The sequence below is a fragment of the Glycine soja genome, chromosome 2 (genome assembly GCF_004193775.1).
Source record: "Glycine soja cultivar W05 chromosome 2, ASM419377v2, whole genome shotgun sequence".
NCBI lineage: Eukaryota > Viridiplantae > Streptophyta > Magnoliopsida > Fabales > Fabaceae > Glycine > Glycine soja.
Window position 1 is genome coordinate 1,780,876 of NC_041003.1, and position 27,065 is coordinate 1,807,940.

At 33.2% G+C, this 27,065-nt stretch overlaps 4 protein-coding genes across 12 annotated transcripts; 1 reads left to right on the forward strand and 3 right to left on the reverse strand.

Annotated features, from left to right (window-relative positions):
- Positions 1-1,189: 1,189 nt before the first annotated feature.
- LOC114378982 (protein IQ-DOMAIN 31-like) lies at positions 1,190-8,209 on the reverse strand. 5 transcript variants are annotated; one of them, XM_028337563.1, is made up of 8 exons: positions 7,976-8,209; positions 7,348-7,485; positions 6,894-7,184; positions 6,332-6,520; positions 6,010-6,090; positions 4,231-5,230; positions 3,177-3,246; positions 1,190-2,095 (listed from the first exon to the last, which is right to left on the reverse strand). In XM_028337563.1, exons 2-7 carry the CDS (start codon positions 7,444-7,446, stop codon positions 3,215-3,217), a joined length of 1,692 nt encoding a protein of 563 aa, XP_028193364.1. In that variant the 5' UTR covers positions 7,447-7,485; positions 7,976-8,209; the 3' UTR covers positions 1,190-2,095; positions 3,177-3,214. The 5 variants fall into 5 exon arrangements, with proteins under 5 accessions (XP_028193364.1, XP_028193373.1, XP_028193363.1 ...); XM_028337572.1 differs by having other exon boundaries at positions 1,190-2,142; XM_028337562.1 differs by having other exon boundaries at positions 1,190-2,162.
- A 3,277-nt stretch (positions 8,210-11,486) lies between these two features.
- Positions 11,487-14,958, forward strand: LOC114379020 (probable LRR receptor-like serine/threonine-protein kinase At1g14390). Its single transcript, XM_028337584.1, has 7 exons — positions 11,487-12,728; positions 13,407-13,540; positions 13,637-13,880; positions 13,973-14,166; positions 14,272-14,324; positions 14,398-14,509; positions 14,600-14,958. The coding sequence occupies exons 1-7, from the start codon at positions 11,513-11,515 to the stop codon at positions 14,876-14,878; spliced, it is 2,232 nt and encodes a 743-aa protein (XP_028193385.1). The 5' UTR covers positions 11,487-11,512; the 3' UTR covers positions 14,879-14,958.
- A 455-nt stretch (positions 14,959-15,413) lies between these two features.
- On the reverse strand, positions 15,414-22,285 carry LOC114379072 (single-stranded DNA-binding protein WHY1, chloroplastic-like). 5 transcript variants are annotated; one of them, XM_028337648.1, is made up of 7 exons: positions 21,507-22,285; positions 19,434-19,537; positions 19,238-19,336; positions 17,995-18,089; positions 17,596-17,669; positions 16,440-16,537; positions 15,414-15,914 (listed from the first exon to the last, which is right to left on the reverse strand). In XM_028337648.1, the coding sequence occupies exons 1-7, from the start codon at positions 21,529-21,531 to the stop codon at positions 15,795-15,797; spliced, it is 615 nt and encodes a 204-aa protein (XP_028193449.1). In that variant the 5' UTR covers positions 21,532-22,285; the 3' UTR covers positions 15,414-15,794. The 5 variants fall into 5 exon arrangements, with proteins under 5 accessions (XP_028193449.1, XP_028193441.1, XP_028193433.1 ...); XM_028337640.1 differs by lacking the exon at positions 21,507-22,285 and adding an exon at positions 19,623-20,174 and having other exon boundaries at positions 17,596-17,666; XM_028337632.1 differs by lacking the exon at positions 21,507-22,285 and adding an exon at positions 19,623-20,169.
- A 599-nt stretch (positions 22,286-22,884) lies between these two features.
- On the reverse strand, positions 22,885-26,228 carry LOC114379105 (ubiquitin-conjugating enzyme E2 2-like). Its single transcript, XM_028337673.1, has 6 exons — positions 26,061-26,228; positions 25,268-25,408; positions 25,156-25,181; positions 24,367-24,456; positions 23,939-24,027; positions 22,885-23,164 (listed from the first exon to the last, which is right to left on the reverse strand). Exons 2-6 carry the CDS (start codon positions 25,390-25,392, stop codon positions 23,036-23,038), a joined length of 459 nt encoding a protein of 152 aa, XP_028193474.1. The 5' UTR covers positions 25,393-25,408; positions 26,061-26,228; the 3' UTR covers positions 22,885-23,035.
- Positions 26,229-27,065: the final 837 nt, after the last annotated feature.

The window sequence follows — 27,065 nt, forward strand, 5'->3', positions numbered from 1 at the left end:
ACAATTTTCCCTTAACCCTTTTTATCTTGAAATTATAAATTCTTTCAAACATGACCAAATAAAATTATTAATGATTAACATTATGAAATGAACTTAAAATGGCTGAAATTATAGTTTACCCTTCTTTTTTTTTATTAAATTTCACAAATGTATTTATACATAGCTTATTTTAATTTCAAAATTCTCGAGAAATTCCCATCCTAATTTTAAATTTTGTTTACCATAAATTAATTTTTATCATGATCATAATATTAATTTTGAGAAGTAAAAACACTATTTTACCCTTTTTAATTTAATTATGAATTGATTCTTTCCGGGAGAAATTATTAGCACCACATCATTTATGATCCCAACCAAAATACTCATTTTACATGTGGATAATCAAAGGAACTCACTAAATATAAAATAATCTAAAGCTTACGGTGTTAACAAAAGAGAGCATCTCACATTTAAGTAGATCAATACATAAAAATAATAAATTAAAATTAAAAAAACAAAGAGACTTTAGGCCATGAACGATTTTCTTTTGTTAACGATTTGACAAGGGCACCAAATGTCCAAGTAATAAGATTCGGACGTCCGAGTGTCGAATTCCAAAGGAATTTTGTGTTTTACTTTTTATTGTATACTTTTCAATTTATAAGAGAATAAATAATTAAAGAGAGGTGTAGAAGAAAGAACAGTAAACAATAACATGAAATTATAAATAGTAGAGAGCAAAGAAGTAGGGAATTCGATGGAATGTGAATGTTAGGACCTAACATGCCTTATTTGTCTAGGATGTATGATTTTTGGATTTTTCTTTATCAATTTAGGTGAATTTATCATACCCACATTTATTCAATTACTTGTCTCTAATGCCTCACGATGACAAGCATATTTTATCTATCTATCTCCAAAATGCCTTTGCAAATAGTCAATAGATAAAAAGCATGAAGCCTTGATTCTAGATGTGTGCTTGAATGCATGGGCATAAAGTTATCATCCTATGTCTAGTAATGATTTTCTTATGATATCTTTTCTTTTTGTTCTATTAGAAGTTATCCTCTGTCGAGCGTCTAACCCCTAAAACTAATAGATGCATATCTTCTTTATATTTTTATTAAGAGTTACCCTCTATCGAGCACTTACCCTCTAAAATTATGTAAATATGAATAATGCATGGAATATAAATAGAAAAGAAATAGGATAGAAAACACATGTTGCATTGATAAATAGGGGATACATCATACATCACTTTGACTTGTTAGGCCTGACAGGCCCTAACCAGGGGTTTAGTCTCTCATGCCCATTGAGGACCTTACACTGAAATTGGAGTATAAGAATTGATGGAAGAGGAGGGATGGAAGAAGGCAATAGAAAAAATGGTGAAAGAAAGAAGAGAATTCCCTAAGGAAGAGTTCTCAGGCTTTGGGTATTAGTGAGAGTGCTTTGAGACTCGGTGTGTCATTTTCCCCTGCTTGACTCTCTTTTTATAGCTGTTGAAATAGACTTGGGCCTTCGTACATGCGCTTAGCGCGCTCTTCTCGCGGGTGCTCGTTTCCCCACTTAGTGCGTGTTGCGCTTAGCGCCAGTGCCCTTAGCACAGGCAGAGCGCGCTGAGCGTGCCTTTGGACTGGCCTGGTGCTGAAGCTTCATCTTTTTTCATAATTCTTCTATTTTTTGCTTTTGTTTCCTCTAGTTTTTATATTTGCAGTCAAAATTTGAAAAAACATCAACTTTTAACAATTAGACACAAATATGCTAAATAATTATTTTTAAATACAATTTTGCTTTATTTTTCTTTATCAACAGTACAATTATTTAGCAATTATCACCTTTGTTCCAAAGGATTTGGCTCCCATGAAACTCTATTAAAAAAAAGAAGAAATTCTTTTTACTTTTAGAAGCTATTCATTTTCAGAGAGTTTATTTTTAGAGCATTGCAAAAATTCTCTCCCAATAAAACTGATCTATTTGCCTCTGTTTTGTGGACTATTTGGAAGTGGCGTAATGAAAATATTTGGGAAAATTTGAAGAGGCCAATTCCAGTTTGGTCCTCCCAGCATATTTCTGACTGGCAGAACATGAAGATTTCGAGCATCACATCATCGTGCTGCATGGATACCACCGCAAGTAGACTTTGTCAGTGTAATATTGATGCTGCAGTTTTTCAGGATCATCTACAACATGAAATGCATCATTTATCTTTTTTAAAAAATATTAATCCATTGCAATTATATCCTACATATATGCTTCGACTCCGAGGAGCCCAACTTAATATTATGTCACATCTAATAATTGCGTCACATTTTTTTAAACTAAAAGGACTAGAGTTGTTTAACTTAAAAAATTGGAGACTTGATTGAAGGAAAAATAAAAATCATTGACAAATTAAATAGATTCAAAGAAAATGTAACAGAAAAAAAATACTCTTCTCGAAATCAAACTTTCAACTTTTTTTCTCATCTTTCATATTCTTTCTAAGTGAATTTTTAAGAGAAATAACTGACATCAAATTGTTACTCATCAACTCTTTTTTATTTTAGTTTCCAGCAAAGGCAACTTCCCTAGATCCTTACAAGTGTGCATGATGTGGCTAAATCTAAAACCCGTTTATTAGAGCAGTTTCTTAACCATGTGTTTTTAAATTAAATTATGTTTCTAAAAAAATAGTAAAAACTTATCAACAAAAAAAAAAACAATTTCGCTACTTTTCTGATAAATTAAAAATAACTACTGAAAAAAAAACAATTAATATTAGTCATTAATTGTTAGATTTTTTTGCTAGCGGAGAAAATCGAATCTACAATTTTTACCTCCCTCCCTTCTCTTTTTAAGACCAAACCAACCATATAAATGTGACTACAAATTCTTCCGATTGCTCATAATGCCTCTGATATTTCTGAAATTCGAAATGAAGAAATTTCTCAACTTTTGAAAATGACACTGTTTGAACAATTTCTTTAGCAATACATCACATGAGCTTAGAAAAAGAAGCACATAAGCTTAGATCCTTAATATATACCCACCAAAGTACTCCTATTAGAAGAAATTTGATATCATATCCCTTTCTGTATCCATGACCATAAATAGTAGTAATGAAAATGAAAATTAAAGAAATTTGATATCATATCCCTTTCTGTATCCATGACCATAAATAGTCTCTGCATGTTTTTTACTATTCAAGTTTTTACCTTCTTCAAGTATCCTTGCCTCGAAAAATAAGGTAGAATCACCTTCTCCACTGAGGTTGGATCAACTTCTCTGAAATTGATAATATCCACATAACAGTGATTAAGGGAATCAGAAAAGGGCAAAATAAAAATCAGAGTACACCACCAATATTTAATACGTGTGAAAATTCGACATACCTACTACTTGATTTAAGTAAAAAAGAAACATAAGTGATTTTAATGAAGATCATGTCACTAATAACTTATTTTAAGTGAATTCTTTATGCCCATTAAATTAAATGTGTTTCTAATGTGCTTTCAAGAAAATTATGGGTTTTTATGAAAATGTAAGCCAAATTACCAAAATTCTAATAGAGACCTTTAAACCTCATATTATTTTGATTGTAACTTTTGCTACAAACCTCAGATTGAGCTAATTTTGAAGTCTATGGAAAGATAAGAAAAATTCCTACATCTTATATGCAGACACCTGAGGCTAGTTCATGGTTAAGTAGGGGGGAAAAGTTAAATGCATGGTGTCTAGAGAAGTAGCCAAAGGGAAGAGGAAGCTAGAGATGTTGGAGATATCCAGAGTAATTTCTCAAAAATTGACTCTTAATGTATCCTCCATCTAGTAAATTGTTTTTGTGTTTTCATTCCTATGAGAGTATTACGAATAGTGAAATTCCTGCTTTGCAAGGTGAAAATGAAAATGAAACTTGGATTGGAAAAACCTTTTGTTAATAGAAAAGAAAGAAAGAAAACTATAGATTTCAAACATGCAAGTGAGCATTAGTAGTCTAGCAAAGTCTTGTAGTAGTCAGTCATCCATAAGAACAGCAACTTTTTTCCTCACCACAAAACATGCAAGCAAATAATTTAAGCATGTATTTATGTAGATGGATACTTGTCTCTATGCATGTTCACTGTATTGTATTCCAAAAGCATGCCTACCATAATCAATTTCGTTTTATTTTTGATGGTGGGACCAAAGCATCAACCAATCAATAAACCAAAGCATCAATCAATTAATTAAAAAATACAACAAAAATAAAGCAAAATCTTAAATGCTTACCAGTCCCATCCCTTGAAGATGACAGAGATCTATCAGACCTTATCCCTCCTCTACTGCTTACGCCTATCAGCTTTTCAGCTCTCGGGGAAAATGAACCTGACTTGCCATTAAGTGAGGATGAAAGTGAATGCCGCCTGGTTGCACTGTTTTTGTCTACCAAATCAGTAGTAAATCTTGGAGAGCCTTGTCCTCTTAGCCTAGCTTTTGCAGATTCAGTAGGAGCCATGTAACTGGGCAGTCTTGGAGTAACAGGAGTGTTATATAACTCATTCTCTTGTTCATTAATGTTAGCAGGTAGTGAAGCTCTTCTTTGGCTATTGTTACTGATACAATTGTCACCACCATTCAAATTCTCACTGACTACTTGAATTCCTTCATTTCCACCCTTCTTCACACTTGTCTTTGAGACAGCAATGGGATCATTATGTGGCTCATTATCATTCTTGTCTTTTGTTTGCTGTCCATGACCTTTCTCAGGATCAGACTCTTTTGACTTTGGCACAGTCGAATCTTTCTCTTTCGCTGAAGAGGCATTTGGGCCCTGCTCTGAAACATCAATGACAGCATGATCCAAAATCTTTTTATTGCCGGATTTTCTTTTTTCATTAACAACCTCAGATCCATTTGAAGCATTATGCGCATGAGTCTTTCCAAAACTACTTTTCTCAGTTTCTTTTGGTGGGTTTTCCTGAGCTGAAGGCAATGGGTGGCTTGAATCCTTTTTCAGATGCTGTTTAGATTTGTTAGAACCTAAATTTGAGACATTGTCAGCTTTCACAGTAGGAGATTTCCGAGTAATTTTTTTAACTTGCCCCTTTTGAACTGTCTGAGAAGTGCCATTTTTCTCATCAGACACTGACTCAAGTTTCTTTTTAAATTCAGGAAGAGATGCCCAAAAGTGGGACCTTGTCCAATAGTCAAGCCACTTCTGACCCATGTTAGGTTCTCCAGGATCACTGTTGAGTGATAGAGGAACTGCATATGGGGATGAAGCCAGAAGCTAAAATGGATAACATACGTAATGAGCTTTAATCAAAACCAAAATAATATGATGAGATAACTTAGTTTCAAAACAATAAGAATTGAAAAGGAATGATAAGAATAAAAAGTACACCATTTGTTCACAACCTTTGTCATATCATTCATATTCAAAAATCATATCAATAAAAGAGTGTGTAAAGTAAAAATGGTAATTGACCCAAAAATTTGCTAAATCAACTTACAAACAATGCTCATGAGATTCACTGATTCAGTGACCAAAAATAACTTGTTATCATTGTCATTCAACATTAATAATTACTGGAACCATCATTGAACATTAACATCATTCTCCACAATGCATGGCAAAGACAACCAGATTGAGAAAAAAATCAGATATTACAGGATGGAGAAACTTCAGATGAAGCATACAGTTAATATAATGTGGAGTAAAACAAGACCACAACCCTAGAAATATAACCAAAACAAGTTGAAAACATTAATATCATAGCACATAGAACTAGAGAGAGTTTATGAGCCCAAAAGTTGAGACAAATTTATCCTTTCTAAAGGCAACAAGTACCTACTACTGGTAACCAAAAAAATAGCTCCAGATTAGGAGAAAGAAAAACGCACCAAGCTCACACATAATCAGGGGAAGAAATCTTCATGGACAATAACATTTTAAGCTGATAATGTCTAGTAGTTTCAATTAACTGGAATGAGTCATATTTCAGATACTAGAAGTAGCTATAAGAATCTATTTATCCTCTATGTAGGCATGATATAGCAGTTTCTTACCTTGCAAACAAAGACATTTTCAGACAACTTCTCTGCCTGTGTGGACGAAACTACCCGAACAGAATTTGAGCAATGAGTATCCTGATAAAAACATGTTGAAAAAAGGAGTTAGTTAAGTAATAGAAGGGCAAGCAGAATGCAATTGAAGGCATTCATCTTTTCCTTCACCACATTGAATAAGATCCACAAATCACTAGAGCGGGACAACTGTATGGTAGAAAACACCTCTTGATCCTAATTTAATGAGAAACATTTCCACCCGAAAGGCAGGGAAAATAATGCACAGAACACTGAACTGTTGAATTAATTAAAGAACTTTTACCTTACGAATTTTCTGGACTGCAAGCCCAATATCAGAGCATCTAACATTGTAACCACGAGCCAATGCTTGAAATTTAACTATTCCCTTCACACAATATAATGCAGAAACAGCGTGTCTTCTAACCAAGTGGCCACGAATAAAAGCTTGCAGTTGTATGACACCTTTGAGTTTTTGCAATGTTCGACGAGCCTTCAATGAAGTTATGCAGGAATCACTTTATGAATTTATTAACATAAATAAAGAAACTTCCCAATGCAGAACTGATGGTTAGGAAACTTGCATGCGATAGCATACAAATTAAGAATCAATGGGTACAGAGAGAATTTCAAATAAAAAAGCAGGGTAGACAAGGCACTAACTATAAATAAAATACTTATATTTTTTCTTTCCTCTACAACCAAAAATTTGAAATATTAAAAGTGAAATAACTGTGGTTGCATTTTCATCTGTAAGTATTTCTACTGCATTTATATATGGAATGCCAATGAAGCCTTTCAGATAATTATAACTTAGGCACATCAGTTAGTATAACAAAATTGTATAATTACAAGGGACTTATTACCAGATAACTTCTACAAGCAGCCTGAACTTTTATAGTTGCTTCCGTAAGCTGGAGTTTCTCAAGATTCTCTTGAGATCCAAAATTAGCAACATCTTGCACCTTAGCTTCTTTGACTCTAGTTGAAAGAACATCCCTATCATGTGATGACCTACTAACTACCTCCTTTTCGGAAAACACTCCTTTATAATCATTAGCTCCAGATATTGGTGTGGATATCTGCAACGAATCCATGGTTGGATCAGGCACGGGTACCTCAGACGACACCAGCAAATCCTTGTCAATTGAAGGTTTCTTTACACACAAAATGAAATAAAAATTAGAACATGCATATTTCAAAAGACTAAGCACTCACAGACACAGATTATAGGCAACAACAATGAGACTTTCTCCCTTCCATAGTTTCTTTTATAACAAATCATAAACACAAACGAATGCCAACCACAAAAATACTTACAAAAATGTCATTCTTCTTTGATGAAGTAGACTTTGAAGACGATTTCTTCCCCAAGAGTAAATTCTTGAACCATTTCCCAGGACTTCTTCCTTTCCCCATTTCAATGCTTTAGAAACCACAGAACTCGAGCATCAAAATCTGCAAGAAGCATATACAACAGACCCTCAATTCCAGCTTAATTAAATGTCAAACTAAATTAAATTCACTAGCCATAAATTTTAAATTTGAAAAAGACATTAATACCCTAACATAAATGCATTTTTCAAGTATAATTAATAACTGAAACATGAGTTAGCAGTTATGTACAGAAAAAAAAAATACCATAAAGTAAATGAAAAATCCAAAACCAAACCGTGCAGGCTATTTTCAAAAAAAGACAAGAACTAAAACTAGAAGTCAAAACAAACAAAAGCTGCAATTAATTCTACACAGCACCAACCATGAGTCAATTCAAGTCTTTCCTTAAGAACAGCATTAAAATCAGCAAAACCCATCTCAAAAATAAGAAAAAGCAATAAATTTTATCTTAAAAAAAAAAAGATCAACCCAATGAAGCCAAGTTAAAACACAATACAACAGATTCAGATCAACAACACACAAAAGCAAGGGAAGAGAAAGAGGGTCACACCAACAAATAGAACCCTAAGCCCCCAATGTGAAGAAATGGGTGAATGTTATGAAGATTGAGATTTGGGAGAGAAAGAAGAAGGGATTTGAAAGGTTCTTCAATAAAGTGAAGGTGAGGTTTGGATCAAAGTTGCCGTTTTTATATTTGGTTGAAGAGTGAGGGAACAGTGAGAAGCTGAAAGGACATAGAAGGAAGAGAAAGTATGGCTGAAGCTGAAAAGAAAAGCAACAACGTCATAGATTCCTCTTACGAGGTTTAAATTTTGAATAAAGAAAAATAGATCCTAGTAATTTTCTTAAAAACAAAAGTTAACAAATTACCGATTGATATTTGATAATCTATAACTATAACTTTAATGTATATGCACTTCTCGTAGTATTTGACAATGATAATCGGATAATGCCTTTTTTTTATGTTTCTTCCCAATATTTATCTTCTAAGTAAAAAAAAAACATAATAATTGTGCCTAACTGCCTATGGCACATGATATTTTGTCTTATTGAGTTAAGTATTATATATATGGATCCATGTTGAAACCGAGATGGAAAAATAATGTTTTAACAACTTTGGTTAGTTTGTGTTCTATTTTAAAATTGTACTTTAGGTGCATAGTAACAAAACATTTTTTGGATAATATATTCACATTATCATTAAAATATCGAACACTGTTATTAAAATAATTTTATGAGTAGTGTTATGTAACAACCATTTCTCTTGTTTTATCTTTAGTTATAGTTATAATATGATAAGAAAAACAATATATTTAAACCGGATTAGATTGGTTGGCAATTCGTAAACTAATTTCATTAATGTGCTAGTAAAATTTAATGACTTTCGTGTTTCGAGTGATAAGATCTTTGGCGGCTGTTGTGGACATTAGAGTTTGAGGATGGGTTAATAGCAAAGGTGGGTCATACGGGTTGGATCTATTTAAAGTTATTGGCCCACAATTTTAATAGGTTGGGCTGGTGTTTTATTTTGTTTTTATGCCTGTTTTGCAAAATTTGTAGTAAAAACTTAAATGTGTCGGCTTGTAAATTAAAGATAAAAAAATATGAAGAAAATATTAAAATTAAATAAAAATTGGAAATAAAAGAAATTAAAGAAAGCTAGATAAGAATTATTTTTTTATATTCATAAAAAATTGTATTTTCCTTCTACAGTTTGTTATTAATAGTAATTCATTAGATTTCATAATATGTATTTATAATAATGAAATGCAAACAAAATAACTATAAAAAAGTCTCAGTTAAATACTAAATATATACTAATAAATAAAATCTAACCACATATTTGAGCCTATCAATCAATATTTAAGCAAATAATTAACAAAAATCAACCTATTCAAACATTTTAACAAAAAATAATATTTTAATAATAATTAAAAATAATTGAGGGTCTACCCATAATTGACATACCAGCCTATTAAACTCGCAAGGTAAAGATATGGAATTGAAAAGAAAAAAAAAAAAAAAGGCAATTATATGGGTTACATATTACGGGTAACAAGGTGAGCCAGTCCATCACATTTTGACTTGTTCGGTCCCTAGCTTGCCAAAAATAAGACATGATAGTTTAAGCTACTTATTCTTGATGGGTTGAAAGTCTTGGAATGTCCCATTTAGCGTGAATTGGCTAATCAACTGGCTAAAAAAAGAAAGTTTAAGTTTCATAATTCACAACACTAACTTAAATTGGTATATTTAATTAAAGTGCCCAAATTGTATTAGTAACTTAGCCTAAACTTAAATATTAATATTCTTACTAGAGGAATTGATTTTATAAAATAAATTAACAATAATAATAATTAATAAATATATAATTTTTTAAATTTATTGAATGCCAATATTAGATTACTGGCTAGAGAGGAATATTAATACACTCTCGTTAATTAACTTAAATTTATTTATTGATTAAAATATATTAAAAATTATAAAATCACAGTAAAACTTATTAAAAGGGAAGTGAAACTTATTTAATTTTACTATTTCAAATAAAATTTTTAGTTTTGGTCAAACAATACTGAATGTATTTGAAAGAATATGTTATTATCAAGATAATCACTCTATGTATGGAGGCTGTGGGAAATTAATTATTGGTTGTGGCCTTATTCTGCGCAAATAAAAATTGAGATGGAAGTCATAGAAAGTTGACAAAATCTCGTGTCCATAAATAATGACATAAAAGACCGTACTAGAATTGCCATACTGAACTTCAATATTTTATGGCAGCTTGTTGTTGTACTGATATATATATATGCTGCAACCAGTAATGTGTCAAAATTTCAGGTTTAGTTTCTTATGCTGGAAACATCAAGAAGAGGATTAGGTGTAACTAATTCAAAGCACATTAAAGAATGTGTCAAGGTAATAATGTGTGGCAAGTAGCAACCGAGACTTTTAACACCTTGCCGACACAAATCCACAATCAGTAAATTTCAAAACTCAAAATTGCAACAATCTTGTATCGTATCCAATTTTCATACTCGTAAAACATAACTTTCCCGTGATTTACAATGTAATGCTAAATTGTTATGTGATATTGTGATACTCGTGCGTGGCTTCATGCGGTGACATGAATAATTTCTTTTTTTAGAAACTAAAAATTGGGTCAATATTATAACATACTATAGGGTATAGGCAGGTCCACAATAACATGCCAACACCAAAGTACAAATCTGCGTTGAACTGTTGAATTTAGCATTGTGGAAAATGGTGCTTCATGGGGCCACGTGGCAGCGTATAAAACCGGTTGCTAATCAAGATTATGTAGTCTGCGTAGCATCTGATCAGGATTCTTGACTTATACTCTTTGATCAACAACTTTGGTGGCTTCAGTTACATGTAATCATAAAATCTCACTCTTTTTTAGAATCCCAGATTCTCTTTACAAAGTTTCTAGTTTCTAACTGCTCCACGTTTATGGAAACTTTTTATCCTCATATCATGCAAACAAGATTTTTTCTTGGAAGCGATATGCAATGAAAATGAACTTCTCTGCTTCTGCTTATTAGCTTTTCTGTGTAATTAAGTTATTACATTATGCTGCAGCAGCAGCAATAATAATAATAATGAGAAAAATGTAAGTAGCATCACATTATCTAACATACTTTTTTTATCACTGAATGAAATTTATTAAAAATTATAAAAAAAAATTCTTTATATTTTTTATCATTGAATGAAATTTATTAAAAATTATCAAAAAAAAGATTTTTCTTTATATTTGATGAGTCTTATAGTTTTGTAAGTTTTAATAAATTTTAAATGATAATAAGAAATGCATTAGAAAATAAAAATAAATGTTTTCAAAAGTATGTTGTTGACTGTAATAATAATAGTAGTAGAAGTCAAGAATTTTGCAGAACATTAATATTTTGAGCAATAACTGCTTCTGTTACAGTTAAGCTTCTTGGTGGCATAGTATTTCAATTCTTTAGCTTCAAAACTGCAATATATAGTTATACACTGTTCTTTCTGAGACTCACTCACTATCCTCTGTCTTACTATACTACACAGGTGTCAATTTCACCATCAGAAAATGAAGAATTTCTTGGTTTCTTTGTACTACTTGTTTCCTGCAATCATTGCAATTATTCTTGTGCTGCTCACTCCAATTCCAAGTGCACAGCTAACAACAAGTGAGAACAGAATCCTTCTCCAAGTTCAGAAGCTTCTTGAATATCCTCAAGCTCTTCAAGGATGGACCAACTTGACCAATTTTTGCTCTCTCCCTCCTCCCCTCAGCATTGTGTGCTTCAATGGCCATGTAACCGAGTTAACCGTCGTTGGCAATTCATCTTGGACTCTCTCAGAAAGATTCTCCATTGAGTCTTTCTTTACTGTCTTGACAAAGCTCTCAAATATGAAGGTGTTGTCATTGGTGTCACTTGGTTTGTGGGGTCCCTTGCCTTCCAAGATTGACAGGTTCTGGTCCCTTGAAGTGATGAACTTTAGCTCAAACTTCATTTATGGGGAAATTTCACCATCAGTTTCCTCTTTGAAGAATCTAAAAAGTCTTGTTTTGGCTAATAATCTTTTCAATGGGAGTGTGCCTGATCTTGGAAAACTAGCTTCTCTTGAAGAGCTCAATTTGAGTGGCAACAAATTAGGCCCTGAGTTCCCTTCATTGAGCAAGAATCTTGTGAGGGTTATCTTGAGAAACAACTCATTGAGATGTAGAATCCCTCCTCAACTCATTCATGTTTATAAACTTGAGCTGTTTGATATCTCTTCCAATGTGATATTTGGAAATATCCCATCATTTATTTTCTCTCTTCCTTCCCTAAAGTACCTAAACTTGGCTTCAAACCAATTAAGTGGCTACCTTTCTTTGAATGTGTCATGTAGTTCTTCTCTCACATTTGTTGATATCTCACACAACCTCTTGGTGGGAACATTGCCATCTTGTATCGGTTCAAATGCTTCAAACCGAACAACACTTTATTATGGGAATTGTTTGGTAACCAGAAGCTTATTAAGTGACCAATATCCATCTTCTTATTGCCAGAAAGTGGAGTCCTTAGCAGCTGTCAAGCCATCAATTAAAAGCCAGAAGAGGGAACCAGAGATGGAACTAGGCCAAATTATTGGTATTGTTGGAGGTGTTGTGGGAATTGCAGGGCTTATGGTTCTTCTCATTTGGTGCATCTTCAGAAAGTCTAAACTAGAAAAAGCAGACAGTAATTATAGCATAGGCATCTCTGCTCCAAATAATTTTTCCATCCGTGCATATTCAAGACCAAATATTAATGCAAGTAAGGACATTATTATTATAATTGTTGTTATAATTTACATTCTCATCTCTAGAGGTAAGTTGACACTACACTGCATTTCTCTCCGTGTGAAATTAATATGTATTTCACTTCGATCCATATTTATATAAATGAACTTGTTAGGGACATTTTTTCCTTTATGTGATTGTTGATGTTATTGACATTTGACAACTAGTTTTTCATCCCTATTATCAATTTTGAAACTAGAGAATATAAATGAAGTCTTTTTTAGTAAAGTTTCCAAGTCGACAATAAAGGAATTTTGAAACTTCATTTCCTAAAGTTCTAAAATCAATAATGAGTATCTAAAATTAGTTGTCATTTTATAATTATTTATCACTACTAAGACATTTGTTTACATTCAAATAGATTAAAATGTAGTACATTTCATTTCTCAAAAAGAGAGAGTAATCTTTAAAATTAGAGACTATATACTTGAAACATCTATTAGGGGACTGGAATGCAATTTATTTATCTATTATTCTATTTGAATACAATGGTATGATACAAAAGGCTTGGTTGCTGTTGTATGATGATATGATAAATCGTGCACATGTTCAATTCAGATCATAATTTTCGTTCCTCTTGTGGTGGTTTACATATTTCTAGTCCTTTATTTAACTCATGCACGAATTGTTAATTTTTCCCCTATGGAAATAGGACGTCCTCCTCTACCAATGAGGCAACCTGTTCTTGGATTCCCACCATACTGCATTTTCTCAATAGAAGAAATTGAAGATGCTACAAACAACTTTGACCCATCAAATCTTATAGCAGAAGGATCACAGGAACAGGTAAAAGAATTTTTTTTTTTTGTTCAATAGTTTCATAATGATAATCTCTACAAGACCAAGTGGTAATGGCCTATACTCTTGCTTGCATTTGCACAGCTATATAAAGGTTGGCTCATAGATGGTTCAATGGTTATGGTCAATCGCAATAAACTAAAGCAGAAAAGTTTGCACAAAAACAGTATTCAGAGCTTGAAGGTATTACCCTATTTAAGGCACAGGCATTTGGTGAGTGTTCTAGGACACTGTGTCATTACTCATCATGACCATCCCCAAATGATAAGCACAATATTCATTGTATTCGAACATGTCTCAAACGTGTCCTTGAGGGATTACCTTGCAGGTAAACAAAAACATTAACACAGAATTAATTGCAAAGGCAAATTAACACTTGTATGACCAAAAGATGTAACATGGAAATTCCATGTAACACAGATAGGAGAAAAAGGGAAATGCTGAAATGGCCACAAAGAATGGCAATCAGCATAGGCATTGCAAGAGGAATCCAGTTCTTACACACTAGAGTTCATCCTGGCATATTTGGCAACAATATAAAGATTGAGAATATTCTGTTGGATGATTGCCTCAATGCAAAAGTTAGCGGATACAGCATTCCATGGCCATCCAAGGTTAGAGTTAGAAAAGAATATGTGTAAATTTGACTAGTTCTCGGTAATATTTGCATTCAATCAAAGTATCTAACTTTAATGAAATCTGCCTTTGTCGATTTTTAGAAAGGTCATGACAGCAAACTTTATGATCAAAGAGCACTCAATCAAATTGGCAGGTATTTCTCAGTTCAATCTATATCTTTCTTCCACTGATGCATCCAAACTATAACATGTTGTCCCCATATGCAGCATTAATGATGCAGAAAAGGAAGACATCTATCAGTTTGGTGTTATTCTACTTGAAGTTATCACTGGCAAACTAATTACATCTTCCAGTGAAGTAGAGGAGCTGAAGAATGATGTATGCATGAGCATGACATTTTATTCTTAGCCAGATATGTACTATTAGATTTGTTTTTCCTATCTCTAATGTCCTCTTTGTCTTGTTCAGCTTGAGAGAGGTTTAGCAGAAGCTTCATCACCATCTCTAAAGGGTGCAACACCATCACTAAAGGGTACATCACCGATACTAAAGGGCATGTCTGATTCTTCCCTCCGGGATACTTGTGTGCATGAATCATTGAAGACTACAGTTCAGATCACCATCAGTTGTCTCAGCAAGGTTTCAAGTAACCGCCCTTCAATAGAGGATATTCTCTGGAATTTGCAGTACTCCATGCAAGTTCAAGAGCCAAGGACCAGTGGTGTACATTTCTTTACAGATATGTAAACTTGCTGTAACAAAATGGTTTGCTGATTTTCAGAGTTCTTAAGTATTTAATCATAAAGAATAAGGGCTAGTTTGATTCACTCCTCACTTTTTGTTTTAAAAAGTTGTTTTTTAAAATAATTCTACAGTACTTGGTAATCTCATCCACATCATATTTTAAAATATGGACAACATGACATGATTCAGTTTGGTTAAAGACAAAAGTTTCAGAGATGTTATTTACCATGAGGAAACAAACAAATTTTATAAAACAGAAAACTATTTTTGAAAACAGTGAACAAACAAAGCCTAAAATGGAATTGTAAATATATAATTTCTTAAAACTGGCCAAAATTTTTCAATAATTATTTAAGTACCTATCTAATTTTTATTGAGGTTCCTACCAAGCAATCCCTTGTTCCCCTCTTTGAACCTTCCGGGGGATAACTTTTGTTTGGATCATAGGTCCAACATAGGCTGATAATGTAGTTATCGTATGTTACAGTGATGAAACAAAATGACAAGTATTGAACAAAACATGATTCTGCACAACATAGAGATCATAAGGCAGAACATCCATTCATATAAGTTTGAACAAACACATTGTCAAGTGTTACAAAACACAATCAGATCTTTTAACTACTTGTATGGTTTTCAATCAGATCCAAAAAACTGTTACGCTGTCAACACATTCTAATTACATTCAAAAACAAAAAGGAAAAACACTAGCCACACAAAAAAAGGAAAGGAACAAATAATTTATTTTAACAAATAATTAAATAATTAAATTAAAGATGAGTTTCTAATAATGACACTCAATTTCTCAAACAATTCTGTGCTACCGGATGAAGACATTCAACAAATTTTTAAGTTGAGAAGGTAGCAAAGGGCTGTGTAACTGCCTGCAGTCTTGAGAAAATAATTGCAAGAGTGATCCCTATCTGTTCCATTCATTGTCTGCTCCATATCTGGGGTTAGTACTATTCACTTGACTATATACCTCTGGCTTTATGGAGTTTCCAAAGGCATTCCAACCTAGAAGGTATGGCATGATATACTGCATAGAAAAGAAGCATAAGTACAATCAAAATGAGCAAAATATTAATCATGTTGAGTGCACAAGAAAATTGGAATCACTAAAAGAACAAAAAATGTTGTAGAGCAACCTGTTTTTAAATGCTACATCACTTTATTGAATAAACATAACCAGGAACTTTCTTTTCCAAATTACAAATTATTTGTCTGACAGAAAAGAAAAAACTATAAACCTTGAAGATTTCATGCCAAGTAATTTTCTTGACTAAAAAACTGAGTTACTATTACACAGAATTTTACAGCATGAGAAAGTTTGATCTCTTCTTCTGTGCAATGGAAAAAGACTCAGATCTATTATGTAAGCAAGTAAGGTTGTATTGTATCTACCCTTGAATTTCAGTGGGTTAAGATGCAATACACTTTAAATTAAATCAGGCATATACACTCTGACAACCTTATCTTGTTGCTACTATATATATTCCCATTGCATTATCAGAGAATCATGGCAATGAATATTCTACCATTAGAGGGGAGAGAGAGACCATACATTGAAAAGTGACCTTAAAACTTCTAGATCTGCCCTTGTAACAGGGAGAAAGATGCTTTTCTGAATTCCCTCCATGTTCGCAGGCTTTTTCAGAACCCCTTTGAATATTCACACAACAAAGTCAGCACTTTTTTTTTACAGGCAAATTGAATCATTTTATTAAAAAAAAACTAGCATGGTCACAAGTTGTGATACAAGCTGGCTGCAACAAATTACAAATGTGTAAAATGAAGCAAAAAAAAAAAACAATACAAATAAGATCTAAGCTTTAATCAAAAGCAAGTAAGACTCCAAGAATTTACTCCGTTCTCCATTCTGCTAAAACGTCACCAATGTAGCACCACAAACAACATATGTGCCATAAATTATATGGTGTAGCTACTATGCAAAGAAACAAAAATGCCATAACTCTGCATGATACCGTCATCAATTATTTCATCATACTGCAACTTCTTATCTAGTAAAAATTGCTGGTCTGTTTAGATGGCATTTCAAAATATATGGGCCGAATACTTTCCCCACAACCATTTATCTATCTCCAAAACCACCTGCACCCCATCTGTTCAATGAAAACCTCTGAACACTTACAATAACACACCAACTCCAAACTGCTGTAAACTTTCCAGAAATGCACCTTAAAGAAAATTTCATCATCAGACTTTTTCCTAATAATAACAAAATAAAAGAACAAACTTCACCCTCCACACACTACACACTCCAATACCAAAAAATACGATACCTCCTTCACCATTTCTTTTACACCCAATCTCACCAATTACTTTTTCTGTGGTCTCTTAACTCTGAATCCCTACATCCACCCAGAAAGAGGATATGTCAGACTCCCCCTTAAATTGTTCCACTGGCATGAAAAATCCTTCACAGCCCCCACCAGCTTTAATATTTATGGCATTTAATATTTTTCCTTTATATTGCAGGTATTGGAATAACAATGGGTAAGGTAAACTATTCCTTAAAGTGAGTACATATCACTGTTAAAATATTGCATCACTAAGCAATCTATTTGCAGTTTACAACTGATTTGTGAACTGAATCAAACCGGAAGTACAGAGTATCCTAACAACTTCAAGATGGCAGGAAAATAAAATCAAATTGATACCAATAACAGCAACAAAAGTTTAAGAATAAAGAGAATTACTTAAGCTAAATAAGTGGCCAGTAGCATCCAGAAGTGGCTCCACCTTCAAAACTTTTCTAACATCAATTTTGCTGCTGCATAAAAGGACAATTTCCAAAATGATTTAAAAGGATGAAATAATACCACCATTACTTATGGCATAATATACACACATCCCAAAAAAACTCAACAAGTACAGTGGATACTGATTTAGTTAATTCACATGAATCAACATATATGGTCATCGTACATGTTTAATTTGTTTCATGGTTTGAAGACACCATCAGATACCCTTCTCATGTGAAAAGAAAATCCAATTTGTATCACAAGATAAAGCAAGCAATAATCATAAATTTGTCAATATGTTGATATGTTGGATTGTTCATTAACAATTACTAGAAGATACAGCACAGAAACTACCTTTTCAACTTAACAGTCTCATGAGAAAATTCCCAAGAATCCCTTGCACCAAGGATAATTAGAGTTCCCATTTCACTCACTGATAGTGAGAATGTCTGCATTCAAGCAAAGTGGACAATTACCTCACGTTTTAAACTATAAGACTATGTTCAACAGAATCATAAATTCCAACAAAATCACATTTGTTTTTCTTTTTGGTTCAAGGTAGGGCCCATCACTGATGGGCCTTGGGGGAAGCCCACAAGAGGTCCCATGAGAAGAAGGGGAGAGAGAAATGGAGGCAGAGGGTATTGCAAGGTTTGAAATTGAACCTGCACAGTCCTTGCGTATCTCATAGCTGATAGCTATACCCACTACACTGCCTTAAAGGAACAACAGAATCATATCTTTATTTTTCTCAAAGAAGGGGAAAAAATCATCCAGTTGAGTTGGCAATGAGCACATACAGAAGAATGAATGCAATAGACAATGATATTCTGATGAGTTGCTACTTGTTAGTCATAGGATGAGAAAAGAAATCATTCATAAAATCTACTATGACTACTTGATAATGTCTGCTCTAAGGCTCATTCAAAAACTACAACACCAAAAACCTTATCCTACTAGGTGAGGTTGCCTACATGTCCAACCCAAGGCTCATTCAAAAACAAAGATTAAATTTCCTTAATTTCATACATAAACAAAATCATAAACACAGAGACCTGCACAAATAAAATATTAGTTTTACAGAATGACCTTGTCTTGAACTCCTTCAAATTAAAGTCACGCCTATTCTAAATTAAGTCTAACCAATGTGTGGGTTTCTCTCAAAATGTTCATTTTTTGTTTCACACCACCACTAATTTCTTACAAAATTTTTTCAATCACGCCTATTTCTTACATTTTTTGTTCATTTTATATATACATCATCACCGCACCCACACCAGGACTCCTTGAACCATTTTCATCAGCAGCCATTATCACGACTTTAAAACCTCCCATCACAATTTCAATCCTGACCAAACTCTATCACATCCGTGGAGGTACTGTTGAAATCATCCCCCAGAATCACCCTCCAATTTCATCTCTCATATGTTAAAATTAGCTTATATATAAGTGAAAATGAGCTTTTAGAGAAGCTAGTATGGGATAAGTTAATTTCATTTTTTACTAGTTAGTTTCTTCTCTCGTAAGTGCTTGTGAGAAATTTATTCAAACAGAACCTAAAGTATAGACTCCATAGAGGAAGCACAAGTTAAGTTACCTGCTTGTGGTTCCAATCATATATGGGCTCATCAGCACCAACTGAGGGAGCAAACTGGAGCACAACATAACCTTCCTTGGACACTTTGAACGCCCCAGACTACAAAACAAACACCAGAACCTTCTATAACCAAACATTAAATCTACAATTCCAACACACAAAATAGAAAAAAAAAAATCAGAAACTCATAGCATACACTTTTCGATTCAAATTCCGGAGGTCTAGGAATCACGGTGAGCATGCCCTTCTTCGTGTAAACGGAGTAACCCACGTACACCCTTTGCTGCGGCAATTCTGCAACTGAACACACGAACATACCCATCATTCAAAATCGTAGCTTTTGAAAGAAACATGTTGAATTTTGTTGTGAAGTTGAAGAACAAACATGGAGGGCGTTGTGGCAGTGGAGGGAATGGCTTGGGTTGAACGAGGTTGGGGTGGTAGCATTTGACAGAGAGTGATGAAGAGAATGTGAATCTGGGTGTTAAAGAAAAATTGCGGTTCAAAGGAATTTTGAACTTTGAAGGAACGAAAGTGTGGGTTGGTAGTGAGAGGTGCTTCAAGGTAATGGACTGAATCTGCGACATCTTGCACCTTGTCTTTCTATCCTATGTTAATGTTATTTATGGTTTGAAGCAGTGTTATTAAACCCGGCTCGGACCGGCCGGGTTGACTCATTAACCCGGGAACCGGTCACCTAACCGGTCCAAGACACGTGTTAAAAAAAAAAGAAACTAAAATGACGGTCCCGAAACAATCCCTGAACCCTCACTCACCTGAGACACCATGGTTGATGTCGGAAATGAGAAGGGGTGAGGTGAGAAGAAGATGAAGAAAGTTTGAATTTTGAAACACAGAATAGAAGAGGTAAAGTGAGAAGAAGAAGAAGTAACTTGAATTTTGAAGGCTAGCTTCTACGGTTGAAACTGCACACCGCCTAATCTGTCAATTAGAATTCACAGCTTTAATACTTGTCCAAGTTCACAGATTCCCACCTTTCAATACATTAATTTTATGTTTGTCAATTTTATTGAGAAAAAAAAGACTCAATGACCGGGTTATTTTCTTTTCCTAGATCAGAGAATAATCCCCTGTATATTATTATATACACGAAAGCACTCCAACACATAATATACTCTCTCTCTCTCTCTCTCTCTCTCTCTCTCTCTATATATATATATATATAAAGTCTGGGTCAACCATGCGAATAAAACAAAAAACTGTTTTTGAAAACAGTGAACAAAGCCTAAAATGGAATTGTAAATATATAATTTCTTAAAACAGGCCAACACTTTTCAATATTACTATTATTTTAAGTACCTATCTAATTTTTATTTAGGTTTCTACCAAGCAATCCCTTGTTCCCCTTGTGCTAATAGAAATAAAGAAAGACAACCAAGAAAAGGTTAAAAAAGTTTCTTAATGAAGAGAGAACCGAATGACATGAATAACTTTAGTTGCTCATGATTAATTAAGAAGTGGAATAAAGTTGTTAGATGGAGTTATCTTTCTTTTTTATGGCTTTATATGTATTAATCTATTATAAAGAAGTATCCATGTTAAAAGAATTTAAATCAACAATTCAATGTAACAGTTAAAAGCATGGTAATCAATCCCCCATAGTTGGCTTTTCATCCTTTTGTGTTAAGCTTCACTTTGGCAGGAACCACTAAACTTGAAATTGATGAGTTTTATTTCGCAAGAGACATGAAACATGTCTGAAAATCCGTTGAGAAGTAAAAGCTCACGTCTAGGATATTGAAGTTAGAATTATTAGCTTCTTAGTAAACTTAAAAAATCACGTGTGAGACGTGGAACCAAACACCTTAATAGTAGTATAATACTACTATATTTGAAAATAATCCAATGGAAATTTTAAATTGAGTTGGGGAAAAAGATAAATATTTGCCAAGTAACAGGGGTGACCTCATATCCATGATAGGAACAGGGGAGCCAAAAACACCTCAAACATATATGTATATATTTATATGTTTCTTACTTAGTTTGCACATTCTTTCTCTTACACACTTGAATTTCTAACAATATTATAATATAAATCATATAGTAAACTTACTACATATATGCCTACTATGTCTTGTTATCAAAAGAAATGCATGTCTTGGTGGCAGAAACCGTTGAACAAACATAATACACATCTAATTAAGTAAAGAACAGTGACATAAGTTGAAATCAAAAGACACGCATGGATGATAAACAAAATACTATATAATCTGTGTATCTTATTTGGGTTAAGAAAAGGTAGACAAACCTGTTGTGAATAGGATCTGGTCCATTGGGAACTCTTCTTTTGCTCATGTAGTTGAAATCCAATTCTGCACTGTCCACAGGCTTATCTCTACCAACCACTCGTTCATGCTTGACCCTTTCTTGAGACCATTGTGTAGTTGGATGTCTTGTTCCTTCACCACTACCTAAGCTTCCCAAGAAGACAAACAAGCCCCACCACAAGAAGTGCTTTAAAGAACCTTGGAAGGAAAGAACTACTACTACTACTACCACCCATATGTAAGTTTTGTTTTGTTCTTGCTAATTATGTGAGTTATATTTGTATATTTTTATGTCATAGGAGGAAGATAGAGAGATATGTCTATGACATAGACATATGGACGGTGAAGAGAAAAGAAAAGAAAGAAAAAACAGAAAAGGCTATCTATGATTGCATGATGATTAATTGAAGTGGAATAGGGTAAGAAGAAGAAGAAGAGGGAAAGAGAAGAAGAGGAGAGAGGGGTGGTGGAGTTAAGGCAATGAGAACTTTTTTTACTGCAAAGGATTAAGGGTGTGTGTGGTTTTCTTTATAGATTGGGGGGATTATATGTTGCACTTTCTCGAACTGAGAGAAAGAGGGGTTTGGAATCGAGCGTGACATGGAGGCAAAGCCCTTTGCTTTATACGGAGAAAGATGTCCCAATACGACACAATTCTTTTACTTTGATGGTGTGAGTGTGTATTTTCATGCAACTACGGTGTGCCAAAAAGATTCAACTTATCCTGTCATTCTTTACGTACAATGGTGTAAAAGGAAAATAATAGGTTGCCTTGCTTCTAGTGTCACTCTCTCAGTAGTGCCTCCCGAATCCCACAAGGGAAGGGGAAAGCATATATATGTTGAATAATCCCCTGTATATTATTATATACACGAAAGCACTCCAACACATAATATACACTATATATATATATATATATATATATATATATATATATATATATATAATAAACATAATATTTATTAATATTTAATAAATGTAGATAATATAATTATCATAAAGTATATTTATATTATACTATTAATAAATATTATGTTTATTATATATATATATATATATATATATATTATTTCGGGTCAACCATGCAAATAAAACAAAAAACTGTTTTTGAAAACAGTGAACAAAGCCTAAAATGGAATTGTAAATATATAATTTCTTAAAACAGGCCAACACTTTTCAATATTACTATTATTTTAAGTACCTATCTAATTTTTATTTAGGTTTCTACCAAGCAATCTCTTGTTCCCCTCCTTGAACCTTCCGGGGGATAACTTTTGTTTAGATCATAATGTAGTTATCCTATGTGACAATGATGAAACAAAATGACAAGTATTGAACAAAACAAGATTATGCACAACATAGAGATCATAAGGTGGAGCATCCATTCATATAAGTCTGAACAAACACATTGTCAAGGGTTACAAAACACAATTGTTCTTTTAAGTACTTATATGGTTATTCAATCAGATCCTTTGACAACCTTTTAACAGCAATAGAGGCTCCAAGATAATTAATCAGCAGTCCAACTCTGCTCAACAATATCTCGTACTCTTCTGTTGTATTCACGTTTGTTTTCACTAAACATCCGAGCAGCTTCTGAATTCGCTGGAGAGTTTGGGTTTGGATCACAAAGCAAGCTCTGCAACAAGAAACTCAGTTTCATGTGAGCAGAAAATATTCAAAGCAAAGCACAAGTAACACATTATATTCTTAATGCTTACCAATTAGTCAAGTGTATTTCTAGTTTACTTAGGCTTTTGGAGGATATATAATCCTCTTATATTGTACTTAGCTCTTTTCCATCTCTTATCTTAAAGAAAACAGTGATAGAACTAAATAAATACAGTGATTTCTTACATAAAGGAGAGAATATAATTTTTTAAAGAGGACATTATTTGTTTTCTAGAAGCCTACTACAACAGTTTTCTCTTTTAAAAAGAAAAAAAAAATCGAGATTACAATACAGCCAGTTGTTATTGAACCTTGTGGAAATTCCTAGATTCTTAACTACTTTTTTTTGTTAGTAAACAAGAAGGCATGCAAAGACATAACTACTTGAAAAATAAGATGATGAAATGGAAAGAATAAAAGACTGCAAGACCAAAACTGACAGATAAGTGTATTGTAGACACACGAATCTGGCACTTGCACATGAATCTACATATGATACACTCTTGAACTGTTGTGAGTATGCAAAACTAATCGAAAGGCAATATTTCTTATTTCACAGTCTTAACAGACAAGGCAGCTAAAGGCTCCTACACCCTCATAACTTCGCACAAGTATAACGATGACTCCAATGAATCGCTGCTATCAAAAGAAAGGTACACAGATTTTGGGATGGGATACAATCAAATTAGTGTTCACATTAATAGTCTTAAGGCAATACCAAAATATAGAGAATCACTATGACCTGAATTGAGGTAAGTATCGCCGCAACATCATAAATCGGGCTCCATTGATTTTGTAAAATGTCCAAACATATGCTTCCATCTGCATAAACTAAAATTGACAAAGGAAAAGGGGCTCAGAACTGCAAATTACCGAACTTGACAAAAGCAAATAGTACTTAATTACTTATTTCCATACAGATTCATTAATCCATTGAAAGAAACAAAAAAGCAAACTCTTGGTTCACCAGTGACTTCCAAAATCCAAATTTATTTGGTAGATTTAAATAATGATTTTCTGTTCTGTTTGAAGTTGGATTGTAAGTCATGGGTGCTGAATATACAAATAGTTCAAGTGGTTGCTATTTCAATTCCATTATGTGATTGCAGGGTTCTACACATGTTGACTCAGAAAGAGAGGCAAGAAGGCAAGTTCTAGTTTCCTACTTACTGTTGGGATGAAACATTTGAGAAACAAAGCGCACTGTAGGTGGTTTATTAGGATAATCCTCGGTGAACTGAAGTGTTAACTTAAATGTGCCTGAAAGACGCACAAATTAGATCAGATAAGCCATACTGAAATTATAAGACAAAGTAACCATGTCTAATTAAAATACCCTCACTTGAAGAATCTATCAAACAGTAAAATCAATCACCTAAAGATGCCTAAAATCAATACCAAAACCTGTAGCACTATAAATATTTGCTTGAATCAAATAAAAGAACACCATCTTTCTAGATGCTTTTCAAATTGGATGACAGATATAAACACTAATATTCTTGAAGATTTCTAGTACTTGCATCTTAAAAAAATCATCTGATTGTACTTTACAGCAACATAATAATAATAATAATAATAATAATAATAATAATAATAATAGATAGATAGATAGATAGATAGATGCAAAGTTCAACTTTCTTCTTCTCAATTATTAGGGGTGAAGGTTGTGCTATCATATCAACGGTAATAGAAAGATGCTATGCCTAGGGGCTAATTACAAACAAAACAATCACAACTGATCATCTTAATAATGGAAACTTCAGTTAAATGTGCACAATCTTTGGTTTAAAATGTTAAAGGTTCATCAAGAAAAGGACTGCACAATCTTTGGTTAGTGAGTGACGCAGAGGGGGGAGAGAGGAAACAAAACAGTATCTTAGGACATGCAAAGAAATTTTCATGTGAACATTGAAACAATAAAGTCTTTTTGAGTAAATAAGGTAGAAGATATTATTGTACCTCCATCCCAGGGGGTGTCATCCGGTCTAGAAAAACAACAAAAAAAGCAAAATTAGACCACAAAAGGGAACAAACCCTTAAGGAAAGAAAATTCTTCGGTATACTAACATACCCGAAGATAACTGCATTCCAAAGCATAATATTATTGTCTTGAGGAGCACCACTGATGCCAGCAGGAGGATCTAGTTGCAATCTTTTGAAATCTCTCATGAGTCTCTTCCTTGCAGGAGTTGACATCCTCACAAGTCACAACCTATATTCCAATCAAGTCCAACACAAGCAGTGGCAATCAGTAATTGACAAGCCATTGTGCATAGAGAAACAAGAGATGGATAAACAGAGAGCAACATCAGCAAGCAACTGATTGAAGACAGTAGCAATCTACAACAAATTACTACACAACACATTAAAAGTTTAAAGAAATGCAAACCCGCACAAAATGAGAGATAAAATTGATTTTTCTACAGTGGCTCACAACAATCAAGCTAGTACAGTGGTACACAATGATCAAAGTTCATAATTTCCAAAATTACGTATGATGGAAAACCAATTCCTACAGAGGACGTGTTATTGAGTTTAAAGATGGATTCATTTCCCTGTCAAAGTCAAAACCACAAAGTGGGGGGAAGCAAATTCATGCCTACACAACACAAATAAACATACTCAAGGTTTTCCAAAATACACAAAAACTTGGTTTCTCAAAAATCACAAGCCCAAATCCTCACTCGGCAGATCAATTCTTCCACTTTTCTCATAAAAAAATTCCAACGCAGGATTTGTAAAAAGTAACCAACCGTTTAACTACAAAGCAAATGGGCATCACTTGGTTTCATAAACAAACCTTCCTAGAACATCAAAAACAATTTTTTAAGCAAAAATGGGGTTAAGAAAAGAACAAGATGAACCTAAGAGAGAGACTGGTGACTTGTGAGTGAAGGGTGCAGTCCCAGGAGAAAGCAAAAGATGGAACGGGTTATAAAAGATGTGAACGTGAACAGAGAATTTGATTTGATCATTTGAAAAGTGCTTCCATGCTTATCAGTACTGAGAGAAAGAGATTCTTCTTCTTGTTATCATCATCATTATTATTATTAGTACTATGATATGTATATGAAAATTAAAAAAAAAAAAAAAAAAAAGGTTGTGTCGCTTTCTTTTCTCTTGTAAATTGTACTAATGCAACCACTAACCACTCATTTGCTTGGCAACTTGAACTGCTCATGACTGAAGGGTTTCACACGTTGTAATGGATTTTTATATATACACGCGATGTCTCGTTGTTTGTGTGAAAATAGAAATCGGCATGTGTGTGCGTAACTACTAACTACTACTGCCTGTAGCAAAACTTAAGTCATGATGGTGCTAGGTGTAGGAAGGAGTTAGTCCAATCACGGTTCCAATAAACATTTATATTTAATATCTCATGCCATCTTGAAAATTATCAACATTGTATTAAGTTTATCACTTTGAAGATTAATTTATATAAACAAAACATTCAAGTACCAAACACACACATTACTTTTGAAAGACAAGAATGTATTTACTCATTTATTTTTGACTTAATTATTAAAAGATTCAATTTGGTTTTTAATTGTGTAAAGATCTAATTTAATTAAAGTTTAAGAACCTTCTTTTATATTGGTTGTCAAATAACTAATTTTAAAAAATAACATTTTACATCAAATTATAACATATTTGACAATAAAAGATATAATTATTTTATTTTAAACAATTAAAGTATCAGATTAAATCTTATATAATTAAAAGATTAATTGTATAATTAAACCTATATTTTTCTCTCATATAATTATGTGTTATTAGTATAAGCAAATCCTTACAATAACATTTTGGGATTCTTCTTTAAACACTATATTTTTATCAAATTATTTATTACCCCTTGCATCTTTTAA